The 20,269-nt window shown below is 38.5% G+C and overlaps 3 protein-coding genes across 13 annotated transcripts in view; 1 reads left to right on the forward strand and 2 right to left on the reverse strand.

The window, feature by feature from the left end:
• The window catches only part of LOC129756333 (merozoite surface protein 2), a 34,303-nt gene extending 32,903 nt beyond the window's left edge, over positions 1-1,400 (reverse strand). For all 10 annotated transcript variants that reach the window (XM_055753192.1, XM_055753190.1, XM_055753184.1 and 7 more), the window contains exon 1: positions 1,040-1,400. In XM_055753192.1, coding sequence (XP_055609167.1) covers positions 1,040-1,120 — 81 coding nt within the window. In that variant the 5' untranslated portion in view covers positions 1,121-1,400. The remainder of the gene's footprint in view (positions 1-1,039) is intronic.
• A 5,866-nt stretch (positions 1,401-7,266) lies between these two features.
• Positions 7,267-9,588, forward strand: LOC129756291 (augmin complex subunit dgt5). Its single transcript, XM_055753114.1, has 4 exons — positions 7,267-7,453; positions 7,612-7,750; positions 7,826-7,970; positions 8,031-9,588. Exons 1-4 carry the CDS (start codon positions 7,359-7,361, stop codon positions 9,551-9,553), a joined length of 1,902 nt encoding a protein of 633 aa, XP_055609089.1. The 5' UTR covers positions 7,267-7,358; the 3' UTR covers positions 9,554-9,588.
• Positions 9,589-17,223: 7,635 nt separating this feature from the next.
• The window catches only part of LOC129750689 (uncharacterized), a 136,436-nt gene continuing 133,390 nt past the window's right edge, over positions 17,224-20,269 (reverse strand). For both annotated transcript variants that reach the window (XM_055745694.1, XM_055745695.1), the window contains one exon: positions 17,224-18,198. In XM_055745694.1, the coding sequence (XP_055601669.1) occupies positions 17,692-18,198 (507 nt within the window). In that variant the 3' untranslated portion in view covers positions 17,224-17,691. The remainder of the gene's footprint in view (positions 18,199-20,269) is intronic.

Raw genomic sequence — 20,269 nt, forward strand, 5'->3', positions numbered from 1 at the left:
CATTATAAAAATAAACTTAATTATCGTCGGCCAAAATTTGTTCGATCTTTTAGCATTGTATGTACGTAATGATTTTTAACTTTCATATTCGATTCACTCTTAAAAATGTTCTGCCAACTTCACTGACGTCACTACAGAATGTGTGCTGGTGAAGTTTGTGTTGATGTTTCAATGAATTATTTCCTTAAACACTGACTGAAAATATTACGCTTGTTATTATTGAGTCTATTTACAAAAAAAAAATGAAAAATTACTGCAGTAGTGGATTGAGTTTTTGAAAAACCAAAAATAGTCCATGACAACAAGAAAAGATGACAATATGCATTCGTTCACGGTCGCCAAACAAAAACAAGCTTAAATAATTCTCTAAACAACAAATTGAAAAATTACTTTTAACTTGCTATTTTAATACTAACAACGTTATATTTTTATATTTCTGAAAATATTGTAGATTCTTCACAAACTTAAATGTATTTTTAACATATTTGGATTTTTTTTTCTCGAGGCTTATTCATTTCGATTTGGAAATTTTCCCACTTTATGATTTTTCTTATGTTTAAGGCTCTGTTATTTTCTATTGTTTTCACTACAATGTAGGTGAAACCAACGAATTCAAATTAGATGCTTATCAAATAATTGAACCGTTCAAGAATGTGTTATTCCTTCAACGAACCCGAAAATTAATTAATTCCCGGGAATAAAAACATAACCCACGCGCTCATTTAAATCCCTTTCCCAGAGCATGGATTTCACTGCATAAAAAAGAATCCCACACCCACCACCATCACTAATGATGCTCATTTGAATGCGAAATTTCTCCGGACAGCGCAAAACTACACCGGTTGCGTAAAAAACCAGAATTTTAAGCAAGTCACTAATAAGCGATGGAGAGCAACGGACACATTTCACCTAAATTTTGAGGTGATAACCACTGAATTAGGAGGCTGATGACGAAAATCGTCAATAAAAAGTTCGTCAGTGGCTTATTAAAACTATCCTATATGCTTCGTCTTAATCAAACTTTTCGTTCTAAACTCACCTGTGGTGCCGGTGCGGATAAAACAATTTGCGCGAACACTGTCACGACTAGAATTGTAATCAGATGGCTCGTCCAGCTCATTATCGCTGATCTTTCCCGACTTGTGCTGGTCTTCAAATGTAATGATGAATATAAAGATGATTTTTCCCTGTTTTTAAATTATTCTCCTTCTTTTTTTTTTCTAACGATAATCACGAATTCCTATTCACAGGTATTACAGTTTTTTTTCTCACAGGCAGCGTTCCCTCAAAATGCAACACTTATTCGCGCTTCACTGAACTGAAGAATCCGGAATAACGACAATTTTACGCGATCTTGCGCGCTCGAATCTTCGACTCGCACTGAACGGCTCCGCTGGTTGGACCTGCTACTTTTAATGCTTCGCGCAAAGCCTCTGATTCGCTCGGTATAACGATGATCGAGCCATTTATCCATGGAACCACAGGTCGATTCCGTTCTGCTGCCATGAAGGAAAGGATTCCTCAGAGAATCATGACAATTAGCTACATTTTCTGGAGTCAACTGATTTTGATATCTTGAATAATTGACTTTGATATCAATTTCAAATTAGTTTTGAAACATCGAATCAATGAAGCGTTTATCTTATTCAATTGATAATTCTGGAGATTCCTTCGTGTCAAGTCGATGAGGCGATTCTTGGATCTGGAAATTGAAATAAATCTGTTTTTTTTTGCGTTCTGATCAACTTCTATGGTTATCATTATGATAAAAACGATAACTTTTTTAATATGAGCAATTAATTGCATCTTTCTTGGATAGGTTTTCACTAAATTCAGTTTTTATACACTCAATTTCGAATCAAATTTCAAAGATATTGAAGCCAAGAAAAGTCATGTACATGATCTGTGCTTGTCTATTGCATAAGAACAGGCGTTAAAGTATTATGGAGAGTAGGGTGGCTCAAAATTGCATACATATTTCATCATATCTGGAATTACGGGGGCTCAACCTTCAAATGTAGCTTAGGGTGTAAGAAATAAACTTTCATATGGCCGCGACTCATAAAAAGTGCGATGTTCAATTTTTGGAAAAAGATAATTTTTTGTCACTTTCTCATTATAAAATTCGCAGATCTTGAAATATGTAGCTATAACTAGTTGATTAAAGGTTATTCAAGTTGTACTGTTTGAAAACGTTACAATTTTAAAATCTTTCCTTATGATTGCTTTGAATTGTCATGTGGATGGGTATTGAGCTGTTTAGGATAAAAATAAACTGATAAAATATTCACCTAACTAATATAATAAAGATATCATCTATCAAGATTTCTAAATCACTAGGAAGAACCTGAGTCGGCGCAATATATAAGTTTGTTACTTGCACCCTAAACTTTCTTTTGAAAGTTGATCCCTCATTGATATCTTATGGTGATGTTTATCAATAGACTGCATTCAGGCGCAATCTTGTAGTAGATACATATGGTCGGGGAAACAAAATCTTTGATGTTTATGAGCTAGAATCAATATTTTATAATTCAAGGAATTAATTTTAATCATTCGTATTCGGTTTTGCGATCTTGTATTGAATAACTCGAGAATTAGTTCCTGTTGTTTCTTAAATTTTCTAATGGCGCTCAGTTCGGTCTCGTCGAAGGCCGGCCATATGTGTTGTAAACATTGGAAAATTTACTGAGTTTTTTGGCAATACATCGCCAAAAAGAAAATAGATTTTAATAGTCTAATTACAATACATGAAAATTTGCAAAACTGAGACAATTTTTCAAAGATTGTGTTAAAACTTGAAGTGTTCAGTCAGCATAATTTGTTCACAATCTAAGAAGGTACAATCACACAACTTCACCAAACTTCGAGGAACCCACTGCTTGATGTTGACTCCGATTCTTCGGGAATCTGGTGGTCGGCTTCCAAAGTGTGCCGGTTTCAGGATGGTGACGTAGATCTACCGACCGGCTAGCTAGCTCAATATCTTTCCAGTGGATCGGAACAAATTTGGCCAGCTCCTACAATGATTAGGCACAGGCAGGAATATTACGGTTGCAGTTGAGCTGAGCGAGAATATGTACATACGCAAACAGGTTCGGAAGGGAGTTTCGATATTTTCCTTGTCATCCTTTGCCACTGACCCGATGCCTCGTCAGGCGTATGAGTCAATTATAATTTACCAATTAGCTGTGCGATTGTTTTGCGTAGAAGAATTTAAGAAAAAAAAGGAATGGAAAGATTTGATCGTTCAAATTCGGTCACAATTTGTCAAGTTTGTTATTCATGAGAGTTTAAACTGTAATAATAACGATGCGAGTTGAAATAGTAAACGATTGACGATGCATCTTGGAATATTTTATCCCAAAATCCATTAAATTAATTACTATCAAGAGATAGCTATTAGGTACTTATCTTATCTTGCAATAGGACCCTTCATAAAAAAAACTGTTGTCCAGAAAACGGCAAACTAAATGAATAAATATTCTAGTTATACGAAGTTTTAGATATAGTTACAGTTGAAGTTACAGTTTTTTTTAAAGAAAAGGATTCAGATTTAATTTAAAAAAATTATATTCTATCTTCTAGGTGTTACACTACTAGCACCTGTAGGGGAGAATGAGGATACTTCATCCCTGGGGATTCCTTGATTTCTCGGCTATATCTTGCCAAATAGAACAAAATAATAAATCTGTTATCTAACAAATTAAAAAAAAAACTCTTGAGCTATTGCACTTTTTTTTGAAAATCTAACAAAATGTGACTAAAAATTATCATAAAAATATTAATTCAAATATGTCATTCGTTAGAGTATAGGATGAACTTTTTAATGGCATATTTTTGAAGTACCTAATAGTAAACCCTCCATTTTTTAGAGAAAGTTTTCCAAAATGTATGTTATGGGTTCACTTGATCCCTCGAATCCAAAAAGATATATTTTTCTTCTGAATGGATGTTGTAGCTAAGCACGAAATTATTGATATTTATCCAATGACTAATATTTGTCCAATAATTTCCTGATAAAAAGGACTCAAAAAAGTGATTTTATCCAAAAAAAAATTGCGCCTTTAAGTATGCAATAAAAATGGTGTAGTAGACAAACTCTTAGAATTCTTCTTGTCTGACACTTATAAGCAGAAACGATTAATCTTTTTTTATTCAGATTTTGCATGAATTAACTATGCCAAATCCAAAGCAACCTGATTAGAGCCAAGTCTCTAATAAAGAATCAAGACCCCTCTTACTTCCAAAATGTCAAATTTTTTTAGTCCCACGAAAACGTTTCTAGTTCATCTTCTGGTTCATGTATCGATCCCACATTAGCAACATATAAACTTGAAATTACACGCTGTCAGAAAATGCAAAAGAAAGCTATCTACCATCAAGACGCCATTCACCGCCCAGACACCATTTACCGCCCAAAATCACTCTTTTGTGTGTATTTTGAAAAAACTGGGATGTTTTCTCCAAATATAAGACCTGTGTTCTATGTCGGCATCATTGTTCGACCATTTCACTGAAAAAACATCACTTAATTATGCTAACTATAGCCAGAAATAAAATATTTGGTTTTCCGTTTCCGGTCAAATTATTGAATTCGACGCCTGTTAGCGAACTAAGCATTACTGTACTCCTAGGGCAAAAAGGGTTTTGGTTTACTAGATAGTACCTATTGGACCTAAAATCGACTTGAAACGATAGTTTTATTTTCGTAGAATAGATTTGCATCAAAAAATTTTCGATTTTTTCAATAGTTGTTGTTTTTTGAAGCGTTTAGTGATGGGCGGTAATTGGTGTATAAAAAAAATGTGGGTTCCTAATGACCGGTTACGCACAATTTCTTTGTTTTTAACGCATGTATTGTGTCAAATGTGTAAATTGTAGGAAGCATTTAGTTTGATTATGTTAGAAAATGATGTTTTATCGCTGAAAGTAACCGGTTACTTGAGGTTGTTTGGCGGGAATCATCATTTTGTCAGTCAACGCACTTTGTTAAAATTTGTACTAAATTTGCGGAAAAGATTTCACAAAATGTATCAAAGAGTCAAAAATGGTTTTGACAGCTTGTTGTATGGAAAATACTAAAAAGAACAGTTTCCGTGTTGTTTAGATAGTTTTTCCTTAAGAAAACATTATTGATACCCGAAAAAGTCGAGTGGGCGGTAATAGGGCCAGTTGAACACCCCAAAGTTTAGTTAATTATTTTGAAAAGCGTACATTTTTCGCATTCCACTATTTTTTTATTTAAAGTAAAGCAGTTTTGGGATGTATTGGAAAAGGAAGCGAATAAAAATCTGCCGTCGTTTTTTTATTACACATGTTTGAAGTTGAAAAACCGCTTAACTGGGCGGTGAATGGCGTCTTGATGGTACTAACTAAAATATACAACATAAATCAGAGGCAATTTCTTTAAAATTAGGGAATGAGTTTAGAAATGCAAGTTATAGATTTTTAAATACTTTTCAAATTCTGAAAAATAAATTGATATTTTTTGTTTACGAATCCTGATTAGGAACTTGTCCTTCATTGTTTTAAATTGCAAATTTTTATTCTCGAGTGTGGATTCTTGAGCCACAGTACTGTAGTGAATAGAACGAAAAGGTTAGAAAATATTAATCATTGAAGATAAAAATGAATGAAGATTTTGAGAATACACAGAAAATATTATAAGTATGAAATCTGTGTTTTGATTTGACGAAAATAGCATTAAACCCAATTTAATGTGTAGGAACTTGACGAAGATTTTATTGAAATGAATGAGAGCGACAGTATCGCTCATGCATGAATGATGGAAAAGGATAGCATATGATTCGTCAGTCTGTTAACGAAACTTGTGATGAACGGTAGAACATTTAGGGAGTGAAAAAAACAGATATTTTAAGAAGTTTCCGAATTCCTTAATCAACAAGTACGACAAGTACCTACATAGTACAGTATCTTAAAATAAATAAAAAGTCATATAATTTTACAATAAATGTCCTGTAACAAAAAGAGGCATTATGACATTTGCTGCAATTTTAATGGTCGAAGACTTCTTATTTAGGTGAACATATCATTTACAGGCTGCTTTTGAATTACAGATGGTCCCACACTTTCAAAATATCTAGCAATTTTTCCACCAAATTGATAATGATCATTGAAAATATTTAAAAACAGTATTTTAGGCATTATTATCCTGCATCCATCATCCTGCTTTAAAAATTCGTTAACAAATATACATAAAACGTGACTTCGTAAAAAAAATAATGATCGACTATTAAAAAAAATGTATTTATTCCATCAACGAATCCAGGATACGTACCTGGCATTCCAGAACAGAGTTGGCAGGTGGTTTTATCAAAAACCAGGAGATCGCGATGGAAAAAATCTGGATTCTCCAGGACACTGAAATTTATGGAAATTATATGAAGCTCCCCTCAAATTGCATAAGTAAAGGCGAAATTCAGGTACTGAAATCGCCTTAATGTATGCCACTGCAGTGAGCAGAACCTTGCTGCCTTACAGCAGATCCTAACGGCTTCCCTGAAATTTTGGCGACATCACACTAGCGCCAACTAACGGTTAACGAGTTGGGGTTCAACCTACAGTTTATACACTTTTCATGCACACTCGTGCACCAGTGCAATTTACATTGCCGTAAACAATATAAACATAATCATGGTGGGAGTGTTTTAGCACTGACCACGTTTTAGTACATTCATGTGCTTTTACTCAAAGCTGCGATGTTTGAGAATGAAAGCTGCAAAGCTTTTATCCCCTCTCGCAGAGCGGCAGCACCATTAGCATTGTGTTGGCGTCGCCAACAATTTGCTCGAGAGAACAACACCCCGAAATTCTTCAAGATCTTTGCCTGCACCCAATATCAAATAACACCATTTGAATATTTATCATCCGTTTTATTACAGATTTGTTTGATGTTCTCATCATTTCACTATAAATTCAGTTATAATTTAGATACTTTTTGAAAATCAGGATAAGTTAGGACATTTTTCAAACCAATTTTCAAAAATCAGAACAATTCAAGCGTTTTTGAAAGATCAGGACGGTTACTCGAAAATCAGGACAAATCCTGAAAAATAAGGACACCTGGCACCTCTGTTCCAGAATCAAATATTTCTTCTATGTTGTTTGCGTGACCTCACTATGTGAAACAGTGCGCTATATATAAAAAAAAATTTCGTCCAGTTAGGGCGATACCCTTTTTCGTAGAGACTGCAGCGCTATCTTACAGCATGCGTTTGAAGCGCACTTCAAAAACATCACTCTTGAAATAGGGCGGTTTGGTGGATTTTTGTTGATTCTTCATTGTGCAAAATTTGTAGTTTTACAAGGAAATTTCTCCTCGATTACGGTCTAAAATGTCCCTCGTTGATGAGATTGCGCAGTTCAAACTATGGGCTACCGGTCTGGGTTGTCCGTTGGCGATTATTCCAACTGATGAAACGTTGAAAAAGTGAGTAATCGTATATTATTTATCATCAACGGTCACAGTTCATCGTTTATTCGTTTAATTGTTTTGGTAGTTTGAAATAATTTTCTTAGAAGGTTACAGTAACTACCTTTCTAAAGTTGCGTTAGCTAATGTTTTGTGATTTTCTGATAAAATTTTAGATGCATCCGGGGGAAGCAAAGCATTCTCTTCCAGCACATAATGAAACAAATAAAACCGCGCCAGGAAATCGCATCGATGAGGAACAATGTTCTGGTGGCCAAACTTCAACAGTATCGAGCACTGGGAAGCGTCGTTGCGGTAAGTTTTTCCAGTAATTTTCCCCTAAATCTCATGAAATTTTTGTTATAATTTATTTGGTTATGTTTTGTTTAGAAATCTAAACTCAACCAAATGCCCCCCGAAATTCAACGGTATGAAAAAGTTGAAAAACTTAAGGCAAAATGTGCGGAAACCAAAGCTCGTATCGCAAACTCCAAATCGATGCTGAAAAATCTGTCTGGGAAAATTAACGAAAAAAGTATTTCACTCGAAAGTTTATCTTAATAAGTTAAGAAATATAATCAAAAATATTTTGTAGATATTCAAAAGGTCAAGCTTGAGCAGAAGTTGGAGAGCTCCAGCGATAAATTTGCATACTATAAGGCACTTAACAATTCCCTCGCCAAACAATCGGAAAAGGAAGTCGAAATCAAGCAGAACATCGATCAACTCATGCCAGTTGTGATGACCGATTGTGGGAAAACTAAATCCGAAGCTGTAGTAGCAGTTCAAACTTGCCTGGACTTTTTAAATGAATTTTACTCCAAGTTCACAGAGCTCAAACAGGAAGGTAGTAAGCAAGCACAGCAAAAATTATGGTCCAACATTAGAAAAACTCTGGCTGGATTTCCGAACTATTTGCTGTGGTGCGTGCTGATGGAGATGAAAGAGAAACAGCTGCAGGAAATTTCCGAAGCCGATCGAAAACAGGATGAAATGGAGAGGAATGTTGCCCTTTCGGACCAAGATATGTTGCAGGTGAACATGGCCAAACTTTGTGGTTCACACATCAATTTGTTCGTGGATTTGATTGCAACAAAACACATGGTACAAAATATCAAAGATGATTATTTGGCCAAGTATACTCCCTTTTCTCAAATGTTAGAAACTAAGATGAATTTGTTAAACGTAATGGACGAGGAGGCAGAACAAATATTTGAAGATTATATGTTACAATCAACTTCAAAAGATTATAATCAAGGTCAGCTGGAGTTCATTAGCAAGGAAATAGAAAAGAAAAAACAAGAAATCAAAATTCAGAACCAGAAATTGGAAAATCACGAACAGCTTCTCGCTCAACTAAGAGATATCTATGGCGAGACCGATTCGTATTCATCACGCATGCAAGAGGAAATTATGCAACTGAAACAAATCAAGGAGAAGATATCCTATTTCAAAAGATTCAGTAGATACACCGTTCACAACATGCGTCAAAAAATGACTAATCAAACTCTCAACCTTAGCGAACAATCTATGAATCTCACGCGTATGGAAAATGTTCTCCTTACCAACGCTCCCGCATACAATCCCCCAACTCTTCCACCATACAAAAGTGAACTAAATCTTCTTTCGGAAGTACCGTTTTCAAAATTCGCCAAATCTTCAAAAATTGCCCTATTTTCTTTCCAAACTCACATATGCCTCTCGCAAGCTGCAGAAAGCAACTCGTTACTCATCCTGTTGCCCAACTGTTTTACATCGGCTGAGCTATCCCTGCAAGAACTCAGAAACCTGATCAAGTTCGATGAACATTTGAAAACATTCATGATCGATCAGAAACCGGAATTAGATGTCGTCAACCAAAACGAGCGCCACTATCAACAGCTGTGGCAGGTTAATCATCAAAAGATTTCCGAACTCCTCGACGAGATCGAAGCCATTTCCGGTAGCACCAAGCAGACCATTGCAAAAAGTCGCATCTACTACAACTTTGTGCTGGCTAATGCTCTGCGCAAGTACGTGCCGCCAAATAAACTTTTCAATGGGCGCAACTATCGGGAGTACGAAAATGAGTATCTGATGTATTATAGAATGATAAATGGGTCCTTGGGAGGGAATTAGGTAAGGTTCATAGTAATAGTCAAATTAATAAACTTTACTATATTTAATTCAATGTTTCTGTTTGCATTTTGAAGTTGAGATTAATACCGAATTCAAAGTTCAGTTTTTTTTTAAATTTGGGAATAGTCCAACGGTGTAGTGTAAGTAAAGCTGATGAACCGATAAAATTTGTATCATTTATGTTTTTATCTCAGATTCTGGTTCATAATAAGCGCAAAGGAATTTTTTTTAAATGAAATTTAGCTTATGTGTTGTTAATAAAAGATATAACATACCTCACGGTGTCTTTGATAGAACAATTAATGCATCGCTACTTTTTGCATCATTTGAAAGCAGGAACTTTTCCCTGCCATTTGAGCTTTAATTTAAAATAATCGATCGGAGAGTCTAGAACATATTTTTTGAATATTTAATTACTTTTATGACAAAATTATACAGTTATCCCATTCTTTGATTTAAAAGATGAATGCCAGCTGGTTTGGTTGGTTTCTTCACAAAACAAAAACAAAATTCGCTCAAAAATTGATATTTGTTTAAGATAAATAGGGATTTTTGTCTCATAATACCCCCGTACCCGTAGATGTTAGCTTCAATGGTGTCACTGCTTCCAATCAAGCTGAATCGGTAAATTTGTTCGCGGTCTTTTTTCAAAACGTGTATTGTTCTACTGGTATTGATACAGACTGACTATCTCGCATTGTTGTAATCTTGCAATGTAAGTTTGCCTTCACCGTGCTTCACCAAACAGGATACTTATGAAAAGTTGTCCACAGTTGATGCTTCCAAGGGTTCTGGTCCAGATAGAATACCTCCCGCTCAACTGAAACATTGCCCTGCATCTTTATCCGATCGGTAACTGAAAGATCGTTTCCAAATGCATGGAAAGTTGCTATTTCTCCGATACACAAGTCTGGAAATGCTCACAGCGTGGAAAACTACCGACCAATATCGATTTTAAATGCAATATCGAAGATCTTCGAAATCCTGATGCACGAGCGAGTGTATGCCGCTGTTAAACCTTTGGTCTCGGAATATCAACATGGATTCATGGAAGAAAAAGTCAACAGTTACTAATTTGATGTGCTACGTTAGTTCACTGAATAAAAGTATGGAGAAAGGTTGTCAGGTGGATTCAGTTTATATTGACTTTGCCAAAGCTTTCGACCGTGTGCCGCACAAAATATTGGTTGCAACGCTGAATCGACTGGGTTTCCCGGCTTGGGTACTCGAGTGGATTGCCTCATATCTAACTAACCGTCAGGCTTTAACCAGGATACGAAACACGCGCTCACGAATGTTTGCCACACCGTCTGGAGTTCCTCAAGGGAGCCATCTCGGACCCTTGCTGTTTATAATCTTCGTGAATGACCTGTGCTCAACACTTCAGTCCGATACACTCCTCTACGCCGATGATCTGAAGATTTTCCGAAAGATCCATAACACTGCTGACTGTTTGGCCCTGCAAGCTGACATCGCTAGACTAGATGAGTGGTGCCGCTTAAACGGAATGTTAGCAAACGTAAAAAAGTGTAAGATTACAAACTTTTCTCGCGCAAGAAGAACGATCCATTTTGACTATCAACTAACCGGAGTTAGGCTGGAGAATGTGCAGTCTATTCTCGACCTAGGAGTGAAGATCGATAACAGACTTACATTTGCAGAACTTGTCGCGCTTACTTCTGCAAAAGGATTTGCTGCTCTCGGATTCCTACGTCGGAACACCAAGGATTTTGATGACGTTTATGCATTGAAAGCCATATACTGTAGCATACTGGAGTACGCCGCCCAGGTGTGGGCTCCAGCTCAAACACACAATGCTACCGTCTTGAACGAGTTCAACGATGTTCCCTAAGATACGTTCTTCGGCAGGGGTGAGCAACCTTTTGAAGCAACGGGCCACTTTTAATTTGAAATTCTTTCGGCGGACCGCATCAAAATAAAATTTAATATTTATATTATAAGAGATGTTGAGAAAGGTTTCAAAATTATTGTAAAAAAAATTTAACCAGATTTGTCAATGTTACAGTTTACATTTTTGATTCTAGAAAATATTTACAGATTTCATAAATTTTAAATTTAATTTAGACGCCTCTGGGACAGGCTTTCTAAGGCTGAATCATAAAAATCTTATGACTTTGGTAATGTGGATGTCTAATTTTTAAGTTAAATGACTCCTTTTAATCAATGCTTGCATGATATGTCTATGAAATTTCTCAAAATAGCATCACGCATAACACAAGTTGACAAAATTCACATTTTTCTAGGTGCAAAGGATCTCAGAACTGATTTTGACTTATTCAGGGGCGCTGAATCCAAATATGTATTCAATTAGTTATTTTGTCAGCTCTAGTTTTCGAGATAATTTAAAAAAAATAGGTAAAAAATAAGTTGCAATTTATGTCCTTTTTTGACAAAACTGTTTAATACAAATACTTATTGATTCAGTGATCAACTTAAAAAAACACAAGTAATTTTGAATCCTGACAAAAAGATATGGAAGTTTTCTTTTTGTTATCCAAACCTGCAAAAACTGGGAATTTATACGAAATTTTAAAGAAAAATCAAACAAAATTGAACCTTTGATATTTTTAAAACCGTAAGTCAAATTATTCCGCAGTCTTCAACAAACTTGCTGAAAAAATTAAAATCTTCAATTCAAGAACATTCTTTAATGAGGTCAGAAGAAGTTGTAATCTTATTTTTTGAATTTCTATAAATTGCAGAATTCAATTTTTGAAAACGTTTTATCTGTGAAACAATAATATCTTGACAATATTTGAGTCCTTGATTGAAAAAAGGGTAGTAAATTGATTGAAAATCAATTGATTGTTATGCAGGATTTTTGGTTTATCAGTTATGAAAGATCCGACCTTTACCCAAAATTGATCAATTTAAAAACTTCCACACGCCATATTACCGAAACTAGAAGCGATAACCGAAATATGTGAAATGTATTGAATAAAGGACGCCAATCTCTTACAAAATCAGTTGAAACATAGGCACCAAAAATGCTATTTCACTGAGTAAGGGACCATTCAAATATTACGTAACGCTTTTAGGGGGTATAGCAGTTTGTTACGCTTTGTGGATTTTGTTTAGAAATTTTGAGACGAATGTGTTACGCAGGGGGGAGGGGGGGTTGAAAATGCTCGAAAATTGCGTTACGTAATATTTGAACGGCCCCTAATCGTTACAAACTATTTGGTTTGAATCACAGAATTACAGATATTGTTTTTGTCTAGGTATCAGGATATCGCTGAGTTCTATCGATATGAAATCTATAATCGTTAGCCCAGTTTTTATTATGAAATTTTCCTTATTTCTGTCATTAATCAAGAACAAAAATATTTCACTTCATCATACTATTTGAACTTTGTTTGAACCGAAAAATCAAGTCTTAACTACCTCCTATATAACGTATTTCCGATAAATAAAAAGAACTCAATAAAATGCTTAAATTCTAAAGTCAACAATCTGGATGATTATGGGAAAAATGCAACTGAAAACAAGCGACGTGCAAATCAAGTTATTGATATATCATGTATTTGGTTTACTAGGTGCTATTTTATGATAATTAACAATCTTTCGTAAAAAAAATTCGTGAAATAAATTTAATTTGAGATTAGCTCCGCGGGCCGCACAAACATGCCTCGAGAACCGCATGCGGCCCGCGGGCCGCATGTTGCTCGCCCCTGCTCTACGGCGTCTTCCCTGGAATGACCCGATCCAATTCACACCGTACGAGGAAAGGTGTGCTCTGATATGCCTAACCTCACTCGAAAAGCGGCGCGTCGAACTGCAGCAAGGTTTATATTCGACACATTGACCAACCGTGTTGACTGTGCTTACATTCTACAACGTGTTAACATTTATGTCCAACGAGAACACTTCGACAACGTCAGTTTCTTTCAATTCCTCACCACCGTACTGCCTATGGCCAAAACCACCCTATTGACAAGTGTTGTGAACTTTTTAATTTAGTGTATCATTTGTTAAATTTGAATATGTGCAAACGTCGTTTTAAAATAGGCTTAAGAAGAATTTCCTAGTTTTTAAGTCTTCAGTCTGTACGGTAATTAAACCAAAGACGCGTTCTTCTGAGAATTTGGGACTCACTTTTCATATTCGGATACCTCAAATACGCCAAGTGTAGGTATCACTGAAACCTTAATGATGCCTTGTTCAGCCAACATTTCATAACAAATTTGGAGTCATAATAAGGCATTATTTAAAGCCAAAGTTTGCCATCATTGTGATATCAGCAGATTTGTTATCACAATGATGCCAAGCGAGGCATCATTAAGCTTCCAACGAAACCAATGCGTTCAGTATTTGTTAGGACTTGTGATAAAGCTCAGATGGTAAGTCAGTTGCCTCCTGAGCTGATGTCCGCGAGTTCGAGCCCAAGATTAAACATCGAACACAGTTGTACCGCATAAGTTTTTCAATAACTAACCGCCAACTGCAACGTTGATATAAAGTCGCGAATGCCATAAGGATGGTAAAACGATTGTAATTGAAACATAAAAAAGTGCAGTATTTGCGTAAGCAAAATTATAGTATAGCACTACCTTAATTCAATGAACAAATTAAATTTAAACCTTAATTCAATAACAAAATTAAAAAAAAAAATGTAGTATTTGGTTTATGCCTGTTTTTCCCTAGAAGAGAAGTTCTCAAAATTAAGGAAAAATCAAACTTCAAATTGCGATAACTTCGGAAGGAAAGATCGTAAAGACTTGAAATCTAGTTGCACGAAATTGTAGTTTCTGAGTGAAGAAAGGACATCGGAACCCGGCGTGGTATTCAATTGAATATATTTTATTAGACAGTCTTGATTGGTAGATTCGCCTTTAAATCGGTACGGTATGGCTCGATTTGCATCAAGGGTCTCCGAAAAATTTGGACGTCACTTTTGATCTCTATAAATATTCCTTCAATTCACTCGGCCCATGGCACTTTCCAGCTGCTCGGGTATCCCATATACGCCAGATCACGCTCCACTCGGTCTAACCACCTCGCTCGTTGCACCCCTGCTAGTCTCGTTCCTAACGGATTGGTAGCGAACACCTGTACGCTGGGCAGTAATCTTCTGGATACTGGATTCCCCGAAGAGTTGGGCGATCTCGTGGTTCATCCTTCGCCTCTACACTCCGTTTTCCTGCACGCCGCCAAATATAGTGCTGATACACTCGTCGCTCATACTCCGAGTGTTCGCCGATTACACTTTGTGCGAGGGCTGTCTTTTCGACCGCAGTTGCTTGTGGAGTCCATAGTAAGCACGACTCCCACTGAGCATTCGCCGCTGGATCTCATGGCTGGTGTCATTGTCTGCGGTTACCAGTGAGCCGAGATAGACGAAGTCTTCGACTATCTCCAACTCGTCACCGTCGATCGTGACCTTGTTATTACTGGACAGGTGGGTTCGGTCGGCCTCGGATCCGCAGGCCAGCATATACTTCGTCTTGGACGCATTAATCATCAACCCAATCCTTCCTGCTTCGCGTGTTGTATGTCAATGTCGTCGGCAAAGCAGATAAGTTGACTGGATCTGTGTGTGAAATTGTGCCCCGAATTTCGCCCACCGCTCGTTGAATAACACCTTCTAGCGCCACGTTGAACATCATGCAGGCTTGACCATCACCTTGTCGAAGGCTCAAGCGCGATTCGAATGACCTCGACAATTCACCCGGAATTCGCACACAACACTGCGTTCCATCATCGTTGCCTGAATCTGGTCTGAAAAGTCTGGTCAGTTTCCCAGAAAGGCCGTTCTTGTCCATGATTTTCCATACCTCGTCACGGTCGATCGTGTCGTATGCGGCTTTGAAGTCGATGAATAGTGCGTAGGGAAATGGTGTTCAAGGCATTTTTGGATAATTTGCCGTAATGTAAAGATGCCGGCCTTATGACTTCCCACGAATCTGTTTGCTTCTGGCGTTAGGAGGCGGTGTAGGATTCGGGACACCACTTTGTAGGCGGTGTTTAGGACAGTGATCGCTCGGTAGTTTTCGCAGTCCAATTCATCGCCCTTCTTGTAGATGGGGCATATTACTCTTCCGGTAGCTGTTCTGTGTCCCAGATCCGGACCGTCAACCGGTGTCCAACTTGTACAACTTGTCGGGCCATTTACATGAGTTCAGCTGCGATGCGCTGTTCAGGTGCTCATCGAAGTGTTGCTTCCACCTTTTGATCACCTCACGATTGTCCGTCTGGATGCTTCCATCCTTATACCGGCTTATTTCGGCTTGCAGAACGAAGCCTTCGCGGGATGCGTTGAGCTTCTGATAGTACTTTTCTGTTTCCTGTGAACGATGCAGCTACTCCAGCTCTACGCGAGCTCCTCATCCGTCAGGCGGTTCTTTTTCTCCGGGAGAATTCGAACTCGCTGCCTCTTCGGCTTTTGGTGATTTTCGACGTTTCGACGAGTGCCTCTTTGCACTACTGCCGCCCGCACAGCATTCTCTTGGTCCATCCCCCTCCTGCATTTCTGGTCGAACCAGTTCTTCTTTCGTGTTCGTTCCACATTCCCGATGACGTTCTTCGCAACGCTGTTGATGGCTGTCTTGATGGTATCCCAACAGTCCTCGATAGAGGCTTCGTCAAGCTCGTCCTCTGTCGGCAGCGCTGCTTCAAGCGATAGCGTGTAGTCTGCTGCGACCTCAGGTTGCTTAAGTTGTGCGATATTTAACGGAGTCGAGTGTCAGTTTCGTATGTTGTTCACTACGGAGAGTTTTGTGCGCATCTTCACCATCACCAGATAGTGGTCTGACACGATGTTGGCGCCTCTGACGTCGATGACGTCGGAGAAGTTCCGGCTGTCTATCAAAACGGGGTCGATCTGTGCTTGCTTTTGATACGATGATTTCCAAGTGGACTTGTGTGTGAGGCGGTGCTACGTAAAAAGGTACTACGTACGGCCATTCGTTTGGAGGTGGCGAAATCTATAATTTTTAGGCCGTTTTCGATGGTCAGCTGTTGCGCGCTGAAACTTCCAATTGTCGGTTTGAATTCCTCCTCCTGGCCGACCTGAGCGTTCAAATCCCCGATGACAATCTTGATATTATATTTTGGGCAGCGGTCGCATTCACGCTCCAGCTGCGCGTTGTCACCGGCACTTCCGAGGTGAAGGCTGTGCAGGTTGATGATGCTGATGTTAAAGAAGCAGCTCTTGATTCTCAACCGGTACATTCGTGGGTCGATCGACCACCACCCAATCACGCGCTTTTGCATCCTTCCCATCACTATAAAAGCTGTTCCAAGTGTTGCCGCAGATCTGGTAGATGGTGTGACTATCTCGGAATGCACGTACCCTGGAGCTCTTCCAGCATACCACCTGCAGCGCTACGATGTCGAATTTGGGGATCTTCAATTCGTTGGAGAGCACGTGAGTACCTATTACTCATGGAATTTGAAGAACCGGCAGTTCCATGTTCCAATTGCTAGTCCCTTTTCGTCGCGTGGCTCTTTGCCGATTTCCATCCGAACTTCTGTGAGACTGATTATTCTTTTAATCATATTCGCTTCGACAAGATGTGAACGAGATCAGCAGTAAGGCACTTGACTAAAAACCAGATGCACATCGAAGAAAAGGTGAAAAAAGCAACAGAGTTATTCGAGGGAAAAATAATTAGTTTCTTTCGTTCGACAAAATATAACACATTCCCTTCTTTACAAACTCTTTTATTGACTAGTGAGATCTTACATCTAGAACACTATGTACATAATACAAAATCATCAACCAATTTTTTTTATTTCCGGAAGCATAACATAATACAGAGAACATCTGGATAATAATTGAGAGGAAAAAACCTTATAAAATACTACGGCGATGTTCTAAATAGCGACAAGTTACTTTTTTCACAATTGCTCAAAGATTTGCACATTAACCGAAATAAAAAGAGGGGTTTTGAACTATGAGAATTCTTATTATCGAGGCTAACATTTTTTCGCAAATGATTGTCTGCTTTGGAAGTTTAGCTAGGAGTGGTAACTACTTGCCCTTAAAGTACTTAATGAATTGTTATAAGTCTGCTATACTTTTTGTGTTTTAACATATGTAGGTATGTAACGAATTTATCCTAAATAGGGTATTATTTTCTGAATCTAACGGAGGGAGATTGTTTTCGGTCGTAATTTCACAGGCTCATGGCCCGAGCTAACCGCACCCGGAAGTCGCGGTACAGCATTTTGCCACCGATGGGCACCCGGGAGAGGTACATATCCAGGCTCATCAGGCAGAGGGCCTTTCCGTTCATGGGGAATTTCTGGGCCAGTTCCGGGCTGATGTCCAAACCCTCGGACTGGGCCAAATTGATCAACCAGGTCCACACGTTGGCTCGGGTCCAGTCACGTGGGTCGATCGGCAGACCATCGGCGCCGTGTTGGATTTTTTTGGGCGGAGGTGGTGGAGGAATGTGCAGACTATCGATCGGCCCGGAGCCATTGTTGTTGTTGTGGCTGCCGCTCAGATGATGATGACTGTGATGATGATGATGATGAAGATTGTGGGCGGACGAGTTGTTCCATCTTCGATCGTGTTCATTCGAGAGAACACTGACCGCCGAAAGATCTAACGGTGGTACGCGCCACTTGGATGCACTTTCGACCTGCATGGTGGAACTGTTGCTCGTTTTGGTTGGAATCTGAAATGGGAAACAGAATAATCGATTATTAGATTTTTTTTTCTCGGTAGAGTTTCAGGTGGGAAAAAGTAATTAGAATAAACCAATCAAACGGTATTTAAGTCCATTAGTGTGTGCTCAATGATTATCGACGGTATTTTTCCTGGAGAAACGGATGTTAATTTAAAAATGTGTAAAACGGAAAGCCACATCGCACACAGATAACCTCAAACGGTCGCGATGAGGCGCGAAGCAAGGCGAGAACAGTTGAATATCCGGCGTTTAGCTTCCGAATGGATCGAGATGATCCACTTTCGGTGCACTCATGCGAATGATCAGCCGGATGGAACATGGAAAATGCAGAACGTAACCAACAACTCAGGCAGTCAGTCAGTTAGCCGGTATAAAAAAAAACTAAATAAAAGAAACAATGTAAAGCAGCAGGCGGTTTTTCTGGTTTCGTAATTTGTTTATCGGCAATGATGGTTGACAATTTGGTTTTTTGAGTGAGTGTGTGTTATAAAACAATGTCAATTGTAGAATTTTGTTTGAGATATTTAATTTTTCACGAATCTTTTTCAGAGTAAGAATCTTAACTAAATCATTTCATACTAGCATCCAGAAAATCCTGAATCTAAGCTCCTGTACAGTTTTTTTTAAATAGGCTGCAGGCAATGGTTATCAATTTTTATTAAAAACCTTTATTCATCCAATATGGAACATTGAAAGCACGCATTTTAGTGTACGTTTACAAGTGTCCATTTGAAATCGGTATGCAAGTTCAGTACAAGCTAAACGACAAATTGAGATACAAACCGTAAATAAAATCGTACTCATGTTCTCAATTTATCCCACCGAAAGAAGCGACGAAAAAAAAAATGAACAAATGAGCTGTTACAAAGAAAAAAAAACCGGCAACAGTCTTCCGGCACCAGTATGTGAATGATCTCAGCAACTCGGAAGGAAATTAATGAGAGTCTAAGTAGGGAGAATTAAAAAAGAAAATCCGCTCCAGGACAATTGTTAGGCCGCCGGGAGACCGGTTGAGTAATTCAGTAGTTAATAAGGAAACCCTCCCGCGGTTTGCCCGTGAATTCCGGCTGACTGAAAATGTATTTATTTTCCAATTTATACGACCATTTTAATTCCTCTTCCTGGAAGCGCACGTCCCGCATCATGTTCGATTCGGGTAGCGCAGTAGGCTTCCTTTTGTAACTACACGAAGGGACAGCACAGGAACAGAAAAAAGCAACCGGAAAGCGCCGGTAAAGCGCATCGCATTCCTATGTCATCGTTCTAGCTAGAGCTAGCGTCGTCGTGGAGCGTCTTCGGGAAATATAGTTAGAACTTATAATGTAATTTCTTAATCACGGGAAGCCCATTCATGCCTTAGTTAGAAGGGCAATTCCGGTAGAACGAATTTCGAATGTTGTTTTTTCCGTCTTGTTCTTCCTCTATGGATGCCATTCATGTCCAACCCAACCTATGAATGTCGCCACACCGCGTTAAAGCAGACGGAAATCTATTAAAATACTCTTTGCTTCATAAATCAAAGGCACAGTGCACTACCGACGGCGGACAACCATTTAAGGTGATCATCCGTTTAAGAGTACACAGATAGAGTCTGCATCTCCAGACTACTGGCGGCAGGCGGAAGATAAAATCGGATGCAACTACTTACATATAGGTAGTCGTAAGCGTCCCTTGATTCGGTCCATTGCCCAGATCATTTAGTTATGATTCCGATTTGTGTTCTACATTCCGTCGCGCTTCCGAGCGTTTAATAAGACCAGAAAGGTCTGCCCGCGTCTTCTGTAACCGGAGAAGGAACGGAAAATCCCGATCCCGATCACCTCTTATTATGTGATCGTTCACTTCTACCAGATTTGTTTACACGGGAGTTCAATGCTCAACGCACTACGCAGCATTCAAATTAGATTTCCTGTTTCCCTAATTGCTTAATTTTATTAGCTTACACACTTGTTCGTGCGTGATGCTACCAGAGAGAATCATGAACCGAATCGAGACGAAAGAAAGATCCACCCGGGCCGGCGGCGAGGCGATCTTGTATCCATGAATCTTCTCTTAAATC

This window comes from Uranotaenia lowii, chromosome 3 (genome assembly GCF_029784155.1).
Source record: "Uranotaenia lowii strain MFRU-FL chromosome 3, ASM2978415v1, whole genome shotgun sequence".
In the NCBI taxonomy this organism is placed as follows: domain Eukaryota; kingdom Metazoa; phylum Arthropoda; class Insecta; order Diptera; family Culicidae; genus Uranotaenia; species Uranotaenia lowii.